Genomic DNA, 18288 nt, shown 5'->3' on the forward strand with positions numbered 1-18288 from the left:
CAATAGTATGATCATATATTGAAGGTACCACGGCTTTGGCTAATCGTTTAAATGAGTCTTTTGAAATATGAGGATGTTTTTTCTTCTTTTCATCTTTAGTTTCAACATCAGTAGATGTAGTTGTTGTTGTTGTTGATGATGATGATGACGATGAACTTTTAGCTTTCTTTGATTCGGGATCACCGGTATTTGTAGCTCTTGAAAAGGCAGCAGTTAATAGAATGATATAAGCTGTGTTTAAGAATAATGAACGATTTGATTTATATACATTGAATAGGGACAAAGCTAATGAATTTGTGGGTCTTGGGGATACACCCACTGGTAAAGATGACATTGGATATTTAACCGAAATGTGGGGAAATGAGAACTGAAGGGAACAAGGTTAGTGATTGAAGACTTTGGTGATGAATGACTTAGAGATGGTTGATGATATAAGACTTGTTAATATAGATTATAATGATATAAAGTGAAGATCAACCAGATCAAAATGAGTTGTTGCCAAATAATTCATTTGTTGATGATTGATGATGATGATGATGATTGATTTGATGATGGTTAGATTTGGTCGGGTTCTCCACTAAAATATCACATGTAAAAACAAGAGAAAAAGAGAGACTCCGACGACATTTTCTACAAAACGACATTGATGTCATTATTAGAGACATAATTTTTCTTATGAATTTAATTTGAATTAACTATTTACAAGTTCACAATTATTACAGTATTACTAATTTCTACTTGGTTTGACGGTTTAGATTTTTGCGATATCATCCAAGTAAACAACTCCTTTGAAGTCGGGGTTCTCTAAATTCTGGAATAAAGATATTGCCACCTTTTCCGTGGAAACAATTGGTCTTAATGTGTGATTTAAAAACGAAATATGGTTTCCCACGAGAAGCTGTTTCATATTATAAATACCTCTGATAACACCTGCAATTCTATCTCTTGTAGTGAAAACTTCGGGATTTTCCTCGTACATCATTCCTGGTCTCATGGCAATAAACCTCAAGCCTTCCTTTTTTGATAACAAGGACTCTGCATCTCTCTTAGACTTGATATAACGAACGGGAATCATTGGGACCTGTTGATCAGCTGATAAGTAGATGTAGCTAGGATTCTCCTTTTGTTCCTGCAAAAAGGTATCAGCTAATAATACAGCAGTATCACGTTGCACGGCCTCGTACGAAGTACGGTCACCTTCAGCTCTCTGCATGGGATTTGAATGTCTTATGGTGCCGACCAAATGCAGTAATTCACCGAAGAAGTTGCTGCTCGAATTGATGGTGTTCTTATATGAAGTGTCTTCAAGTAAGATTCCAACAAGGTGTACGACAGTACCAAACTGGGATAACTTGGACTGGTAACTCGAGGCATCGAATATATCTGCCTTTTCCCATTGTACTTTCTCTATCCATGTCTGATTCTTCTCGGTCTTGGGTGGTCTACCACTACGAGAGAACGAAGTGACTTCGTATCCTCTCTGAACGCCTAGTTCACAGATTTTGCGCCCAAGAAGACCATTACCTCCAAAAACGGCAATTGACTTTTGCAATACCATACTTGCTTTCGATACTACCTTGGATTACATCTATGTGATCTTTCTTTTCAAAACTGGCCCAAACCATGCCATTTTAATAGTTCCCAACGAAGGCGTAAGTCAGTGGCGACTACCTAAAATTCGCAACTTTCGAAGATCACCTTATTTTTTCACTGGCATGCCGATATAACCCGGACCGCAAACGGACAAATAACTAACAACTACATAGATAATATATACAAAACAGTCGGTTCGATACCGGGCGACGGGGTTAAGGTTTCGTAATTACATCTATTAACGTAAATAAAATTCTAAACTATGTAAATTATGCTATAAATAACTATTGGGGTGGAATTTCTTATTCAATAAGACATATTCTGACTCATTAAGTCCTAGCTTTCTTTTCCGTTGCCACTGGAGATGAAGATGACTAGAGTTTATCAATGACTAGAATCTCCGTATCGGAAGTAACTGTGTTAGGAGTTGAAGCGGCGGATCGAATTGATTCGGCATGTTGGAGTTTAAACCTTGGTTGGCACTATGGCTGTGGGCGCCAACATTAGCCGGATTGAACAAGTTGTTGCTGAAGAATTGGTCGAAAAACTCTTGTCGTTGTTGTTGTTGTTGCAAGTGCTGTTGATATGCTTCCTTTTGTTGTTGTTCCTTTAACTTAGCCTCCTTCTTTGCTCTGATCAAAGCCGCTTTTTTTTGGTTTTTATAAGTGCTTCTTTCTTAGCTTGCTGAGCTTTAATCTCATCTTCCTGTCTTGTTTTTTCAGCTTCTTGTGTAGCTTTCTCAGCTTCTTGTTTAGCCTTTGTTTTCTATTATATTCCTCTTAACTGTGTTTATTAGAAATTAATGTTGAATAAATCTTCAAAGCTATCAGAGTGGCAAACGATCTCTCTCTTTGGGATGTTGAATGATATAAGCTGTGTTTAAGAATAATGATCGATTTTGATTAATATACATCGAATAGGGATAGAGCTAATGAATTTGTGAGTCTTGGGGATACACCCACTGGTAATGATGACATTGAATATTTAACCGAAATGTGGGGAAATGAGAACTGAAAGAGACAATGTGGTTAGTGATTGAAGACCTTGGATGAGAATGATATGATACTGCTTTGATGATTTAAATGATCAGACTTCTTAATGTTGTTCTAAAGTAAAGATCAGATCGAAATAAGTTGTTGCCAAATAATCCTTTTTCGATGATGATTGATGTTTGTTCCCTACTAAAATGTGTAAAAAAGCGAGCCCGACGACAATAATCGTGTACTACAAAACGACATTGATGTCATTATTGGAGACATAATTTAAAGTGAGACAGACAGACTTTTGTATTATAACTACCTAACTAAAACCATTATAACTAAAAAGACCATAACTATACTATTATCATAAACATTAATCATTATTAAACAAAGTGAAACTTGGTACAGTAACATCAATTATTGATGTTTACTGTCTTGTAAAGTATCAACGAATTCTTGTTTATGGTGAGCTATTTGTTGATTTAATTGATCCATTCTGCCAAAATAAGTAGTATTAGCCAAATCTTCGGTATTATTAACACCATTCTGAGCTAATAGATTGCTATATAATTCTTTTAATTGAATCTTAGTATTCAATTTAATCTGTTTATTATCTAATTTCATTACCACATGATTCTTAAATTCAGTTAAAATGGTTGATATTAATTCATCTGATGCTGAATCAATCAGTTTTTCATCTTGTAAATTATTGACATATAATAATTGGGATAACAATAGTATTTCTCGTTGACTATAAGTGGCTGGATTGGTTATAACTTTACTCATCCTTTATTTAACCTTATCATTGATCAGATCAGTTATAACACATATATATATATATAATCAATCTCTTTTTTATTCCTTTTCCTTTTCCGTTTTGAGGGAGGAGGAGGAGAAAATAAAATTACTTTAGGGAGAGTTCTCCCTAAGGGAGAAAAGTCTAGGGAGAGAAGTCGTGTCATTTCCATTTTGTCAACAAACCAAAATATTCAAAACTTTAGTTTCAGATCCTATCTATACCACATTTGATACTTCATTAGTTCAGGGTATATACGGTATATGATCAGTGATTAAACGATGTCAGAAGGTATATCATGCGTGGAGAATGATCTATCGAAAATTGATATCAATAAGTCTTCCTTCAGAAGGAGGAAACTATATCCAAAAAGTCTAATCCCAGATTTACAACCACCATCACAACCGTTATCATCAAGAACCTTATCTTCTTCATTATCATCATCCTCATCTCCATCTCCATCATCAAAATCAAGATCAAGATCTAACTCCTCAAAGATCCCATCATTACCCTCCAATGGTTCTCTTTCTTCTATTATAAACCCAAGAACTCCATCTCGTATCATCTCATCAACCACTAAATCAATGTCAACCATTAAATTACCTCTGGATAAGAGAATCATAAGTTATCCCATGTCAGAAAAATCAACTTCAAAACAACAATATCAATTCTCCTTCATGAAAGATACATCTTCATCTCTTAAAAAGAAAAATAATCCCTTTATAATGAATACTCCTTCATCTACTTCTCCATCTATCCCATCAACCATACCTAAAAAAAGACTAGAACCTCAAAGAACAAGAAGATACGTATCATCCACATTACCTTATTCATCTCCAGCCCATAATTTAAAACATTATCATCCTCCAAAACTAGCTCCAATAGATATCACTAATTTAAATCTATCACCAAATAAAATTTTAAATCAAAATATTGAATATTCACCTACAAGAGATAATAGATCGATCATAAAAAGAAATGCATCACAACCAATTCCTGATTCTAATGTATTTAATAGATTATATCCCAAACCACCACCACCACCATCACCATCAAATCCAAGTGAATTGAGTCGTCGTCAATTACAACAACAACCAATACAACAGTTTGATCAAGTAGATAGAAAAATATCAACCATTCCAGATTTATATCAAATACTTCATGAACGTGATCCTTCCTTATTCACATTTGCCAGTGAAAATGACAATAATTCTGTGGGAACCAAACCATTCACAGCTGATGAAATTCTTCTCAATAAACTAAATGTATATGAAAGAGGTGAAATTATACGAAAAGCTGATATTTATTATGCACCAACTTCAATCAATCGTAACATAAACATTACCAACTATAATACTAACTTTGGATTTGATGATAAATGTGGAAATTATATCGTCATCCCTCATGATCATATCAATTATAGATATGAAATTAAAAATATGTTAGGTAATGGATCATTTGGTAATGTGATTAAAAGTATAGATCATAAATCAAATAAAATAGTGGCGGTAAAAATCATTAAAAATGATTTAAATTGGTCATTACAATCTATTAATGAAATTAAAGTATTAAAATTCCTAAATAAAGAAAATCTGAATGATAATATCTTAAAATATTATGATCATTTCAATTTTAGAAGTCATATGTGTATTGTAACAGAATTATTATCCATCAATTTATATTCACTTTTAGAAGTTATCAATTTTAGAGGTTTATCGTTACCAATCATTCAAACTTTTACCCTGCAATTATTAAATGGTTTACAATTCTTACATCAATTAGATATAATTCATTGTGATATTAAACCTGAAAATATAATGATCAAATTACCATCAAATCCTCAATCAAACTCAATAGGGATTAAAATAATTGATTTTGGTTCATCATGTTATAAAAATGAAATATCATTTACTTATATTCAATCTCGATTTTATAGAGCGCCAGAAGTTATATTAGGAGCAAATTATACTGAAAAAATTGATATTTGGTCATTAGGATGTGTAATAGTTGAATTATTTTTAGGAATTCCTTTATTACCAGGTAAAAATGAAATTGAACAAATTGGATTTATTTTAGAATATTTTGGAGCTCCAAAATCTTCAACTATATTAAGATTAAGAAAAGTTTTAAATAAATCAACTAATCAATCTATTCCTCATAATAATTTACAAATTCCATCTTTAATTAATGAAAAACAAATTAAGAAAACTCTTCTATTTAAGATATTTGATATTAATGGTAAAATCAATATGTCCTTATTAAATTTTCATCTTAATAATCCCGGTCCTAATAATAGCACTTCAACCAACAAAAAACAATTTAAATTAAATTCAAAAAACTTAGAAATTAATTTAAATTTAAATAAATATTCTTCTTCAGATCACAATAATCAATTGCTAAATAAATTATTTATCAAATTTTTAAATAACATCTTTATCTGGGATCCAACCGAAAGATCAAACGTTAATGAATTACTTAATGATCCATTTTTACAATAACAACAGGCAGAGTAAATAGATTTTTCTCTTGTGTTTTAAATTATTAAATAAATATAAGAGAGTTTTTGCATTATTTGTATATCTTTTCTATAATCTCTATGGATGACCATGATTTGATCCTGGCCAAGCTGCAATTCTTTCAGGTGTTGTACTTTTACTCATAGATTCTTGATCAAAAATCTCCACAATGTTCTTAGTATCATCGGTTAACACCATGATTTGACGTTCTAATAGTAACTTATCTTCATCATTACCCGATAATTCATTTACAAATTGTTTAATATTGGATAATTTTTCATCGATGATTTGATCTAAACTTTTAATTAATCGATTCCCAAATTTAATATCAATAGGTAAATTTGTATATATTTTCTTTTGAAGATTCTTCACAATCTTTAAATTTTCCAAGACTTTTAAATAATAATCCTTTTCAGAAAAATTAATCGATTTATTATTTGATTTAAATGGTGGATTCAATAATAATAAAGCAGCATAATAAAGCATGATATGAATATGTACTGGCACATATTTCAAATTATCTAATATATCATTGTCATTAATCACCAAGTTCAATACGGTTTGAGCAGCAATGACTGCTATATTAGCATTGATGATCGTTTCATCTTCCGACATTAATTCCTTATTTGATATGAATTCATCTTCATCTTCCACTGTTAAAGATTGATTTTGATTTGATGATGAATCTGATGATGAACTTTCTATTCTTTTATCAGTTTGCATTTTGGTAACATCCCATTTCGGAAGCATACTACCATCATCACTAGGGTTAATCTGTAATTGCCTTACTGCAGTGGAATTAATATGCATTTTGGCAAAATTATAATATATCAAAGTAGATTTGGATGACCAAACTGTACCATTATTACCTGGGGCTAATAAAACAGTCCATGATACCATCCATCTATCTAATTCTAAATTTGATTTTGATGGTATACCAAATGAAGATGGAACTAAAAGATCCCACGCATTTCCTCTAAATGCTTCATTCAAGGCTTGATTATATTCAACTTGAGATACTAATCTCATGTCTGTAAATCTTTCCGATTGTTTTTCTTTATCATCATCATCTTCATCATCATTATTCTTTTCATCACTTTCTGTTAATAGATTGTTTTGTGATACTGAACTTTTTATAGCTAATTTTTTAGATAATAAAATTTCCCGACTATTCTTTAATGAATATTCTTGAGAATTAACTAATGGTTGTCTATTAAATGTTAAACTTTGTTGACCATCCAATACATATAATAAATACCATAATTTCAATTTCTCTTTATTTGAAGTATATGGATTATTTAATCCAAATTCTTTAGCTAATTGTAATGCTAACCCAGTAAACATCTGAGAATCAGTTAACCAAAAACTACAAAACACTAAGGCAACAATAGTGTTAAATCCATCAGTTTCATTAGTCGGTTTACCTTTATATAATATGGTTGAGCATAGGTGATGTAAATATTTCTGTAATGTTGCTGATTTATTTCCTAATTTCGGATGATGGATTGATGAGATGGCACATATAGCACATACTAATAAAGGACAAGAATCCCAAATTGAATCGATTGATATCTTGGAAATTTCAAATCCAAATAATTGTTGAGATATATTAGTATCGAAAAATTTAAATAATTCTGTAGCTTCTTCCTTACTTAAATATCCCAATCGGAAATCTTCTGGTATATCAATCTTTTGCTTTTTATGAGTATTTAAGTTGGACTCTGACATTATACGTTTGAGATTTTGCGAATTAATACTTGGAGGTGGGACTATTGGCTCTTGAGGTGGAGAAGTCGAGAGACGGGGTAATGGAGATGGATTAATGGGGGTATAACTGCGATTACCATGATTGGAAGTACCATTCAATAATCTTTGGCTTGCAGGGTGAGGGGGTAGAATGTTTGGTGGGAGTGGTTGAGTTTGTATTTGTGGCAGTGGCTGTAGTTGGGGTTGAATATATGAATTATTATAATAAGAAGGTGGTATCTGGTTTTGGTTCTGTAACTGAGGTGGTGGTTGTGGTGTTGGTTGTTGCAAGCGTCGTTGTGATTCTAATAAATATTGTTGATTCATCTTTAAAATCTCCACTAAATCATTTAATTTATTATCCACATTATTCATCCTATCTTCCATTTGAGACTTCCATTGAGTTTCTTTGTTTGTTCCTCCATTATTGGCAATCGTACTTGTCGGTATTAAGTATTGACTTGAATTTTGAATAGATGGTGGTAATGGTGGTGGTAGTATTTGCAGTTGCAGTTGCAGTTGCAGTTGCTGCAGTTGTTGTTGTTGTTGTTGTGTTGTTGGAGTCGATGCTGCGTTTGAAAGAGCATGGCTGCCGCTGGTTCTATTACCAACTCCACTGACAGATAACGGCGGAAGACTCACCTCATGAGTTGAATCATTTTTATTGAATGGTGGTAGTTTTAAAGAAGGTAATTTGGGTACAAATTGACAATTGATTGATTGACCTGTTTTAATACATCGTTCACACGGGAGCGAGTTGTTATATATACATTTGACTTTCGATCGTTTGCAATTTGAACACGGTTTCGTTCTTTTTTCTTTGGCCATTGCCTATTCTTTGATCTGATGCCTTTTGAAGTAAAGGTCCTTATAATACTTAAACAAAGAGCTGTAAATAAAAAAAAAAAATGAAAACTAAAAATATCATAACCTGTAAAAAGTATATCAAAACTGTAAAGAACACCAGAAACTGTAAATTGTAATCTTTTTGCAGTTTTATATGGGATTTGGTTTTTGCCCCAGATTTTCACAGTACAAAAATATGGGAATCGAATTATTATTAATCAAAAGAAGTGATTGATCAAACCAAAAGTATCAACTATGTCCATGAAATCTAAAATTAAATCATTCTTTGGACCTCAGAGACAGTATGCTGTTGCTGGAGCCAGTAATAATCCTAGTAAGTTTGGATTTAAAATCACAAATTGGTATGTTGGTCATGATATACCAGTTATTCCCATAAATCCTAAAGAGAAGGAAATCTTAGGACAACCAGTTATATCTAACGTTAGTAATGTTTTGGAATCTATTAATAGAGGAGAAGATTTGGATGCATATCACTTAAGTAAAGCTGATGGGTTGAGTATTTCATTTTTAACTCCACCTCATATTACAGTGACAACTTTGAAAGAGATTGCTACAAATCCAAATTATCAAACGTTAATTAAAGGTTTATGGTTTCAACCAGGTAGTTATAATGCTGAAGTTTTGGAGACAGCTGATAATATTGGGTTAGGTGAAAAAGTTGTGCATGAAGATGAATGTATTTTAGTTCGAGGTGAAGAAGGATTGTATAGTGCCAATTTATAAAAGTGTTCATTTCACTTTTAATGTCATAAAAGAACGTTTAGTTATCAATTTTATTTATTTATTTAGTTGAATATTATTAAAGACTTCATATATTAAGAAGATAAATATTGATATATGTACAAAATGAATTGAATAAGTTGTGATTATGTATAGTGATTTGCTGCTATAATCCAACCATTACTCTTTTTAAGAATTCCACCATTGATTTGAAGTTGTAGTAGAAGTGGTAGTCGTTATTGAGTCTGGTTTGTTTTGATCTATTATGATTGCATATGGATATGGTATACTTGCTGTTGAAGTTATAGGAGGGACATTATCTATATTTAATTCAATAATTTGATAAATGTCAATTAAATTTGCCTCTAAGCTTTGAATAGACTGCTTTATTTTCGGATTGTTTATTTGATCGGATGAATAAGTACTTGTAGATCTAGATGTTGAATCTTTACGATTATTTCCACTTGTTGACTTGCCTTGATTATTATCTTGTATCAGTAAATCTTCGATAGGGAAACATTCTACCAGTATATTCCAAACTTCCCATGTATATTCATCAAGGATTTGATTTTGATTTGTTGGAACAGAAGTACTTGTGAACCATCCTCCAGCTGAAACTGCCGTTGATCCTCCACCTGTAGATGATCCTGATGGGTTTGTTATTGATAAAATACTTTTTCTATCCTTTTTTGATTTTGGATCAAGAAATTTAATGATTACTTTAGCTATTTTTGATCTATTCGGTTGTATATTATCAAAGTTTGCTTTTATTAATTGATTAATCTTTTCATCGATGATTGAATCTAAATCATATAAATTGGATGCCATAGGATATGTTACATTAAAGAAGTCAACTGTAGTGGGACTTATCGGTCCTAGTACTCTATTAAAAAATATGGTCCATATTATACCTAAATGAACATTAAGTTAGTATTAATCAACAATAATTCATTATGAATAATCAGAACATTATCAAATATTGCCATTGAAGGCTATTGATGTCTGTTATCCCAACTTTAATAAACATACCTTTTAATGATTCTCTAACTACAGATCTTTCTGCTGTTAGACTTAGATTGAACTCCGTCATTGTTTATGGTGTTTATCAGGATTTGAACAATTATAATCTATTAACCTGCCCCTATATCAAATGGATCCCCACCACTATAAAATCTATAAATCCAATTATCAATGGCTTTGTTATACTGTTTAATTAAAGTAAGAGCAAAACAGTTACAGTGTTAATTTCTGTTGTACACAAACAAAAATCAAACATCAAACATCAAAATGCGTGTAAATTTAAATCTCTATATAATAATTCATATTAACAAATGATACAACTATATACATATATATATATATATATACAAGATTAGGATTGGGATGAGGATGTGGATTGATTGGTGGTATCAGGTGAAGTATTAATAACAGGTTCAATGGGTAAAATATCATTATTGGACCTTTCCAGGGTTGATTGTAATTGTTTTTGTTGTTGTTTAATCTTAACTTCATGTAAATCCTTTTCAACTAACTTTTCCAACTCTATTAAACATTTAGGTAATACTTCGAAATCAATAGCTTCTAATTCATTATCTTTAAACTTGGTCATAACATAATCTATAACATTCTTTTTATCTGGTGGTCTACCAATTCCAATAGCTACTTTAGTATACTTATCATTTGAAATGAATTTATTAATTGATTTTAAACCATTATGACCTCTTGGACTTGTGCCTGGTTTCCTTATTTGATATTTACCCACTGCTATTTGTAGTTCATCATGTAAAATAATTAATTTACTACCTTCTTGTTGAAATTGTTGATAATGTTTTGAAATAGCATAACCTTGTAAATTCATTAATGAATCATTTGACTTAAACAATACTATATTAGGATACCGTTTCGACTTGAAATAATGATCTCCTTCTTTAATTAAATGTTGTTTCCAATAAATATTAATCAATTGATCAATAAATCGATGTCCAATATTATGTCTGGTTCCTTCATATTCTGGTTCAGGATTCCCGATTGAAGCTATAAACAAACACCTAGTATTATTTAAACCAGGGTTACGTCGTATAGGCACAAAATACGACTTATACAAATGTCTTATCAACATATTCTATCCTCTCCTTTCCTTTGTAGTGTTGCCAAAAACGGTTAAATAAATATTTCATCAAAATAAATTTTTAAGGCTGTATCGCAAAAGAACCAAAAAAAAATAAAAACTGCCTTTTGCAAATTTTGCAAACCTTTTTATTTGTGGATCATAATATTTACAACAACAACAACATCCATCAATCACAACCATCAAATCATCACAAGAGTATGTTGCAGTCATATTCAAGTCACCACTTATCATGAATATTTAGTTTAACGTTTGGTGTGGATGTATTGGTTGGTTTTATTTAGTTAAGAAAGCTTTCATAGTCGGCTAAAATAATTTGGCAGCATTATCTTTCAAGACATATAACTTGCAATTACTGGTGCTAGGTTTTGGAAAAAGGTAACTTAGATGGTTTCAAGATGCTCAATTCCCTTCATCTCCTAAAATATTATGTATGTGATTGATTATAATTATTTTATTATTGTTAGAGGCTAGTTTAAATCAAACATTTGAATTGAAGTGAAACTACGAGTTGTCAAGAACTTTCTTATCAATTCATCATTCCACTTACTCATCATTCATGATCATTTTCTACTTAATGGATAAGAAAAAATTGGAAGAATCTATAACTGCGAATATATAGTATTCATGATAACTTCGCCATGATCAATCAATTAAAGCTGTTCAATGATTTATGGAGAAGAACCAGAAACAAGAGATAAGTCTGGATCTATTGGTTTGTGGATACAAATTACCTATCTAGGACATTCTACTTATTTTAGAGGTGATTATTAGATCAAAAACTGCTAAGAGGTTCAAAGAGTCACAGCTATAGCTATTATTAGGTTATTATTATAATGATTAGTAGGAGACTAAAGAATAAGAATCCAATGGCCGTAAAGAATTTCAAAATTTGAAGATAAACAAGAAAGAGAATCAGGAATATAATCATGTTGCTACAATTTATTACCGAGGTGTGCCATGAGTAATCAAATCGATAGCTAATCATAAACTTATGGTGGTTATAGGATATCAATGACTTAATATCATAATAAGTCAACATTAAAATATAAGTTTGATGCTGTCTTGAATGTTGGCTGCTCCATTCAGAGACTCATCCGAACTCAAAATTATTTCGAATAAATTACTTATTCTTGATAAATGTTAGTTTAACTTTACTAACATGTATCAACTCTATAGTCACTTGTTTTAAGTCGTTCTGGCTACGGCTGAATGTCTTAGTGACGCATTCAACAAGCAAAGCATCATTAAATTTACATTTAGCTGTTGCTGTTTGAAAAAATAAAAGAATGTTTTTAAGTCAATGATGTGCTATTGAATGATAGATTTTTGAAGGAATGATTAGCTAAAGATGGATTATATTTCAAATTATCAAAATATAATCATGGCACACAAGGAGTTTAAGTCATTAAGAATTTAATCTTTCATTTGCTATCTTGAATAGGTATTAATGGTCTTTGGAACTGGTTATTTTTATGATATTAAGATGCTATTAGTGGGTTATAAATTAAATTTATCATTAAGGCTCCGTTTAGTTGTTGAATGTTGAAAATAGATTTAAGTTATTCATAAGAGGTTGCTGCTGTAATAATTTATTAGATAAAGATTTGATCATGGTTGAAGCATTTTTTATAAGAGTCCATTCATTTTCGAGATTACAACATATTTTTATTTGCACTTTTTATGAAAGGTAGTAACTGATTATTGTTACTGATGTTTTTTTCTTATGGTTGGTTATTGCTGATGGACATTTTTTAATTAAAATTGATTCTGAATTTATAGTGTTGTTGTTTATATATTTCACTATCCAAGTTATGTCAACGTTGATTGATTCTGATGAGGTTGAAATTTGGAAAATGGATTGAAAATTGGTTATTATGCTGATTTAAAAAAGGTTCAGAAATTTTTATAAGGACCCCGAAAAAATTTTGTATCATGCTAATGATGGCGGAAGGCCTGAAAAAGGGCCTGAAAATTTGATGTGATGATAATTATGGCGAAGCTACGTTCTAGGTTGAGGGTGCTGCCAAATTAGTAAGGCTGAAAAGGGGCCTGAAAATTTGGTATGACGTTAGTGACGGCGAAGCTACGTTGGAGGTTTATAGAAGATGGTCCCAAATCAGTAAGGCTACAAAAGGGCCTGAAAATTTGGTATAATGCTAATTATGGCGAAGCTACGTTCTAGGTTTAGAGTTGCTGGTACCAAATTAGTAAGGCTGAAAAGGGGCCTGAAAATTTGGTATGATACTAATTACGGCGAAGCTACCTTCTAGGTTTAGAGTTGCTGGAACCAAGTTGGTAGGGCTGAAAAATATATATGGAAACTTTATAATCATACATTTAGAGAAGCATAAACATCATTTACTATTATTCTATCTAATATTTTAACATACTTGTTCTATTCTTATTATTTTTGGCTTTGTTACTTTGATCTTCAATAAGTCCTGATCTGGATGGTTTTGCTCCTATATCTGACTTGTTATTATTATTACTATTATTATTCTTATCTCTTATAATACCTGTTCTTGAAGGCATCTTAACTGGTTTTACGTTAGTTGATTTTGGTTTACCTGGTAATACCATCGTTCTTGAAGGCTCTTTACTTCTTTGATTATTACCGTAATTCCCATTATTATTGTTATAATTCCCATTACTATTGTAATTGTTATTATAATTCTTATTATAATTGTTACTATTATTATAGTTATTATTATTATTATAATTGTTATTGCCATTATAGTTATTGACATTGTTACTATAAAGAGCATTATTCATGAGATTATAACCATTATCATAGTTTGTACCACCATTGTTATAATTATTATTATTGTAGTTCTTACCATTATTAGATGGTTTTTTATTTCTATTCATTAGATTATCAAAATTTGGTGAATGAGAATTACGCTGTTGCCTTTTATTATTATTATTATTATTATTTCTATTATTTGATTCTTTATCATCATGAAGGGGTCGTTTCAAACTTGTTACAAAACGATTAAGTTCATAATCTATTTCATCTTGATTTTCGTTCATAGATTCAGATTCGGATCTTGATTCAGGTCTAGAAGATGGTTTGGATGATCTAGAGGATGGTCTAGCAGGTAACATTGATGATGATACTAATGATGGTAAAGATGAATTCTTATTAGATGGTTGATATCTTCTATTATTATTATTTCCACTTTTACTTTTACTAATAGTTGTAAAATAAATTGATCTTAATTGTTTTGGTAAATTTCTTCCTGAAAAAGCACTACCAAAATTAGGTACTCTAGAAGTTCTAAAACTTGTACAATCATCTCCATAATGTTCATCACTTCCACAATTATAACAATATATTATTGGTAAATCATTTTCTGTTAATTGGTTTGTTTCTGCTAAATCTGGATTTGGAATAACAATATAAGATCTCCAAATGGTTGGACAATTATCTAAACTATGACTAAACGTATCACAAGTCAGACAATATTGACGTTTTTTATTCTTATTGGTACAATCTATGGCCATATGACCCTTTTCATTACATCTTGAACATATTAAAGTAGTAGGACAATGAGTTTCATAATGATCTCCCACTACACCACATTTATGACATACAACAGTTTTACATTTAGCTCTCATATGACCTCGTTTATGACAATTAGCACATAAAGGACCCAATGCATGAGCTTGATTAATGGAATCTCCAGACTTAGGATCTATAACTCCAAAGTATCTTCCTTCTCCTCTTAACTCTATTAATTCATCGGCATCATCATTTACTTGTTCCAATGTCAATGAGGTGATTTCATGAGAATTATTATTATTGTTGGTATTGGGAGTATGGTTATTGGTTATGGTTGATTTCTCATCAGAAGACGATGGTGTAGGAGTAGGTTCCATGGATTGGAGGATATCTATAGTTGATTTTAATGCGTTTGATGAATGATTTTTATTAGCAGATGGAGTTGAAGTTCCTGATGATGATTTCATGGGTATATAAGGTTTGGCAGAGGTTGTATTTATATTTATACTGGGAGTAGAATCCTCTACGAATCCTAGTATTTCACTCATATTCCACCCTTATTTATAACTATCGCTATGATCTATTTATCAGTATATCAATATGATGAAATCCATCCATCCATCATCAACACTCTTCCCATTCCATTCTCAAAAAAATTTTGATTATCAAAAAAAAAAAAAAAATAATGGAGTGACACAAAAAGATTACAATCAATATAGGTACAGGAGTAACTTTACCTTTAATAGGATAAGTTTTATGATACGTATATAAGATAGTTAAATAGTGGACTATTATTTTTTATAAAAGATAGAAATGAAACATTAACAAACAAGATAAAGAAATTATACATAAATAAAATAAAGAGAGCAAGTCGTTAAGCTATTATAGTCTTGATTCCGATATAGATAGATATTTTTGAAGGGATGATATATATTTTTATTGGTGGTTATGTTCTTTTTTTAATTACCGATATCATTATAACACATTTCTAACAATATGAGCATTAACTTGCCCTTGTAAGGAATCATCATTTGGATCATTAACTTGTAAACTTGTTTTTAAGAATTCTTGTTTGGTAAAGTAAGCTAATGCATAACAACTTGAACTTATGGTGAATAACACAGCAACCACAATCAAACTAGTAGCTTGAATAGTCAATGATAACCATTGAATCACCGCCATTAATAAATAAAATCCACATCTTGGTAAATTTTCATCAAAATTCTTAATAAAATTTGTAAAAGTATCAGTTAATGGACAAATCTTTAATAAAAATGGAATTTCAACAAAGGTAACTACTAAACCTTGTACAATACAAATGATGGAAAATATTATAACTAATGATGCATGGAATATATTAGCAACTCCTAAGGCAAGACATAAGAATATAGTTAATATTCCAATCCATTGACCATATAAGGAAAAGTTCTTCTTTTTAAAGTCTGAAGAAAGACCACCAAATATATTGGAAAAGATTCCACTAAAACTAACCATGATTTATTTTGTTGATAATGATGTTGTTGATTTCAATGTTGACTTCTGATATTTGACAGACGCTGGTGATTGCAGTTGATCTTTTTAACTTTCGCTTGTACTTCTCACACACTAGATGATGAACTTATCAAATACACACTCAATTGAATAACTTGATCTTCAACTTTCGATTGATGTCAATTATAAGATGGAATCAATTGATTATAATTGAGGATAACTTTAATGACCAGAAGAAGGCTGGGCAAATTATACATGACATGTTGTTAATAAAATGGGAAAAAACAAAAAAGAATCCAAAAAAAAACATCCATGAATCAACATTTATAGACAGGAACATCCATGCCCACATACATAAGCCATGATTAAGTAGTTAAAAAAGAAAAATTTCCAACCAGATGGATGTAAAGAATTCAATATTTATAAAGCATTTCATATAAACTATAACAGATATAGATGGGTAGAGAGACAGTTATTGGGTTGGTGGGGAAGCCATCAAGTGGGAAATCCACCACCCTTAATTCCTTAACTGATGCCAATGCAAAAGTTGGTGCCTTCCCTTTTACAACCATTGATCCTAATAAAGCAACAGGATATCTTGAAGTTGATTGTGCTTGTTCAAGAGTAGGTCAAAGTCATTTATGTAAACCTAATTATGGTTATTGTCGAGATGGTAAAAGAGGAGTTCCAATCATGCTTTTAGATGTAGCAGGTTTAGTCCCCAATGCTCATTTAGGTCGTGGTTTAGGAAATAAATTTTTAGGTGATTTAACAGAAGCTGATTGTTTAATTCATATTGTTGATGTTAGTGGGACAACTGATGCTGAAGGTAAAGCTACTAGAGGGTATGATCCATTACAAGATATTGAATGGTTACAAGATGAGATTTTCCGTTGGATTTTAGGAAATTTAATGGAAAAATGGCCATCTATTGTAAGAAGACATATTGCTACCAAATCAACTACTGCTGAAACTTTACAAGCTCAATTAGGAGGTTATTCTGCTAATTCAAGAATCATATATAGAACACTTGATTTAATTCCTCATATTGCTCCTTTAAATGAATGGGATAATGATATGATTGAAACAGTGATTAAAACTTTCATGCAAGTTAAATTCCCCACTGTATTATCATTAAATAAAATGGATCATCCTGATTCTGATAAAAATGTATCCAAAATCATTTTAAAATATCCCAACCTGAAAATAGTATTAACTTCAGCCATAACAGAAGTATTCTTAAGAAAATTGGCTAATCAAAATTATATTAAATATGATCTGGGAACAGAATTTATCGATACTATAGATGATTTAGGACCTGATCTGGGTTTGAAACCATTAGATGAGAAAGTCCGTAATAGAATTGAAAACATACGAGATTTAGTATTATATAGATTTGGATCTACTGGTGTAATAGATTTATTAAAAAAAGCAGTTGAATTATTAGATTTGGTACCGGTTTACCCTGTTAAAAATATTCATAATTATACGGGAGGGAATGGATCCAATGTGTTCCGAGATTGTTTATTAGTTAAACGAGGTTCATCAGTGGTATCAGTAGGTAAAAAGATTTTAGGTGATGTTACTATTGTTTCAATTGAAGGACTTGGAGGTATGAAAATTGGTGAAGAAGATACTATTGATATTGGTAAAAATGATGTTTTAAGTTTTAAAGTGATATCAAGTCATTAAAAAAACATGTATATAGTATGTTAGTAAAACATAGAATAGTTTAGAATAGTAAATAAATGTATTATAGATGAAATTCTTATTGACAGTATAGATCTTATAGATAACAAAAACTGAGATGGAATTAATTCCGAAAATCGGACCAAAACTGTATAAAGACGACCAAAAAAAAAAAAGTATGATATTCCGAGGGCAAAATATCAGAAGCTAAGAAATATTTAATTAAATTAGGTTGAAAAAATTTTCCAAATTGAAGT

At 30.8% G+C, this 18288-nt stretch overlaps 11 protein-coding genes across 11 annotated transcripts; 3 read left to right on the forward strand and 8 right to left on the reverse strand. All coding sequences in view use genetic code 12, as the record gives it.

Moving 5' to 3' along the window:
- On the reverse strand, nt 1-543 carry PXA2 (ATP-binding cassette long-chain fatty acid transporter; the record flags this gene model as incomplete). The annotated part of the gene is made up of 1 exon (XM_064904469.1): nt 1-543. A coding segment is annotated over exon 1 (334 nt), but the record flags the coding sequence as incomplete, so codon positions are not given.
- Nucleotides 544-629: 86 nt separating this feature from the next.
- Nucleotides 630-1801, reverse strand: DFJ63DRAFT_321175 (uncharacterized protein). The gene has a single exon (XM_064907299.1). It carries the CDS (start codon nt 1556-1558, stop codon nt 752-754), a length of 807 nt encoding a protein of 268 aa, XP_064759266.1. The 5' UTR covers nt 1559-1801; the 3' UTR covers nt 630-751.
- A 1189-nt stretch (nt 1802-2990) lies between these two features.
- On the reverse strand, nt 2991-3359 carry DFJ63DRAFT_315765 (uncharacterized protein; the record flags this gene model as incomplete). Its single annotated transcript, XM_064906611.1, has 1 exon — nt 2991-3359. The coding sequence occupies one exon, from the start codon at nt 3357-3359 to the stop codon at nt 2991-2993; it is 369 nt and encodes a 122-aa protein (XP_064759267.1).
- A 291-nt stretch (nt 3360-3650) lies between these two features.
- On the forward strand, nt 3651-5867 carry DFJ63DRAFT_291260 (uncharacterized protein; the record flags this gene model as incomplete). Its single annotated transcript, XM_064905383.1, has 3 exons — nt 3651-3775; nt 3917-4443; nt 4489-5867. 3 exons carry the CDS (start codon nt 3651-3653, stop codon nt 5865-5867), a joined length of 2031 nt encoding a protein of 676 aa, XP_064759268.1.
- Nucleotides 5868-5963: 96 nt separating this feature from the next.
- ZCF30 (Zcf30p) lies at nt 5964-8459 on the reverse strand (the record flags this gene model as incomplete). The annotated part of the gene is made up of 3 exons (XM_064905363.1): nt 5964-7719; nt 7891-8038; nt 8093-8459. The coding sequence occupies 3 exons, from the start codon at nt 8457-8459 to the stop codon at nt 5964-5966; spliced, it is 2271 nt and encodes a 756-aa protein (XP_064759269.1).
- A 136-nt stretch (nt 8460-8595) lies between these two features.
- DFJ63DRAFT_254731 (uncharacterized protein) lies at nt 8596-9314 on the forward strand. Its single transcript, XM_064904468.1, has one exon. It carries the CDS (start codon nt 8733-8735, stop codon nt 9219-9221), a length of 489 nt encoding a protein of 162 aa, XP_064759270.1. The 5' UTR covers nt 8596-8732; the 3' UTR covers nt 9222-9314.
- A 93-nt stretch (nt 9315-9407) lies between these two features.
- Nucleotides 9408-10046, reverse strand: DFJ63DRAFT_315769 (uncharacterized protein; the record flags this gene model as incomplete). Its single annotated transcript, XM_064906612.1, has 1 exon — nt 9408-10046. The coding sequence occupies one exon, from the start codon at nt 10044-10046 to the stop codon at nt 9408-9410; it is 639 nt and encodes a 212-aa protein (XP_064759271.1).
- Nucleotides 10047-10590: 544 nt separating this feature from the next.
- On the reverse strand, nt 10591-11337 carry DFJ63DRAFT_290884 (aminoacyl-tRNA hydrolase; the record flags this gene model as incomplete). The annotated part of the gene is made up of 1 exon (XM_064905354.1): nt 10591-11337. The coding sequence occupies one exon, from the start codon at nt 11335-11337 to the stop codon at nt 10591-10593; it is 747 nt and encodes a 248-aa protein (XP_064759272.1).
- Nucleotides 11338-14574: 3237 nt separating this feature from the next.
- On the reverse strand, nt 14575-15318 carry DFJ63DRAFT_290896 (TRAMP complex RNA-binding subunit; the record flags this gene model as incomplete). The annotated part of the gene is made up of 1 exon (XM_064905357.1): nt 14575-15318. A coding segment is annotated over one exon (744 nt), but the record flags the coding sequence as incomplete, so codon positions are not given.
- Nucleotides 15319-15541: 223 nt separating this feature from the next.
- On the reverse strand, nt 15542-16631 carry TVP18 (Tvp18p). Its single transcript, XM_064904467.1, has one exon. The coding sequence runs from the start codon at nt 16343-16345 to the stop codon at nt 15827-15829; it is 519 nt and encodes a 172-aa protein (XP_064759274.1). The 5' UTR covers nt 16346-16631; the 3' UTR covers nt 15542-15826.
- Nucleotides 16632-16798: 167 nt separating this feature from the next.
- DFJ63DRAFT_290947 (uncharacterized protein) lies at nt 16799-18034 on the forward strand (the record flags this gene model as incomplete). The annotated part of the gene is made up of 1 exon (XM_064905358.1): nt 16799-18034. One exon carries the CDS (start codon nt 16799-16801, stop codon nt 18032-18034), a length of 1236 nt encoding a protein of 411 aa, XP_064759275.1.
- Nucleotides 18035-18288: the final 254 nt, after the last annotated feature.

This window comes from Scheffersomyces coipomensis (genome assembly GCF_036884675.1).
Source record: "Scheffersomyces coipomensis strain NRRL Y-17651 chromosome Unknown DFJ63scaffold_9, whole genome shotgun sequence".
Classification (NCBI taxonomy): Eukaryota; Fungi; Ascomycota; class Pichiomycetes; order Serinales; family Debaryomycetaceae; genus Scheffersomyces; species Scheffersomyces coipomensis.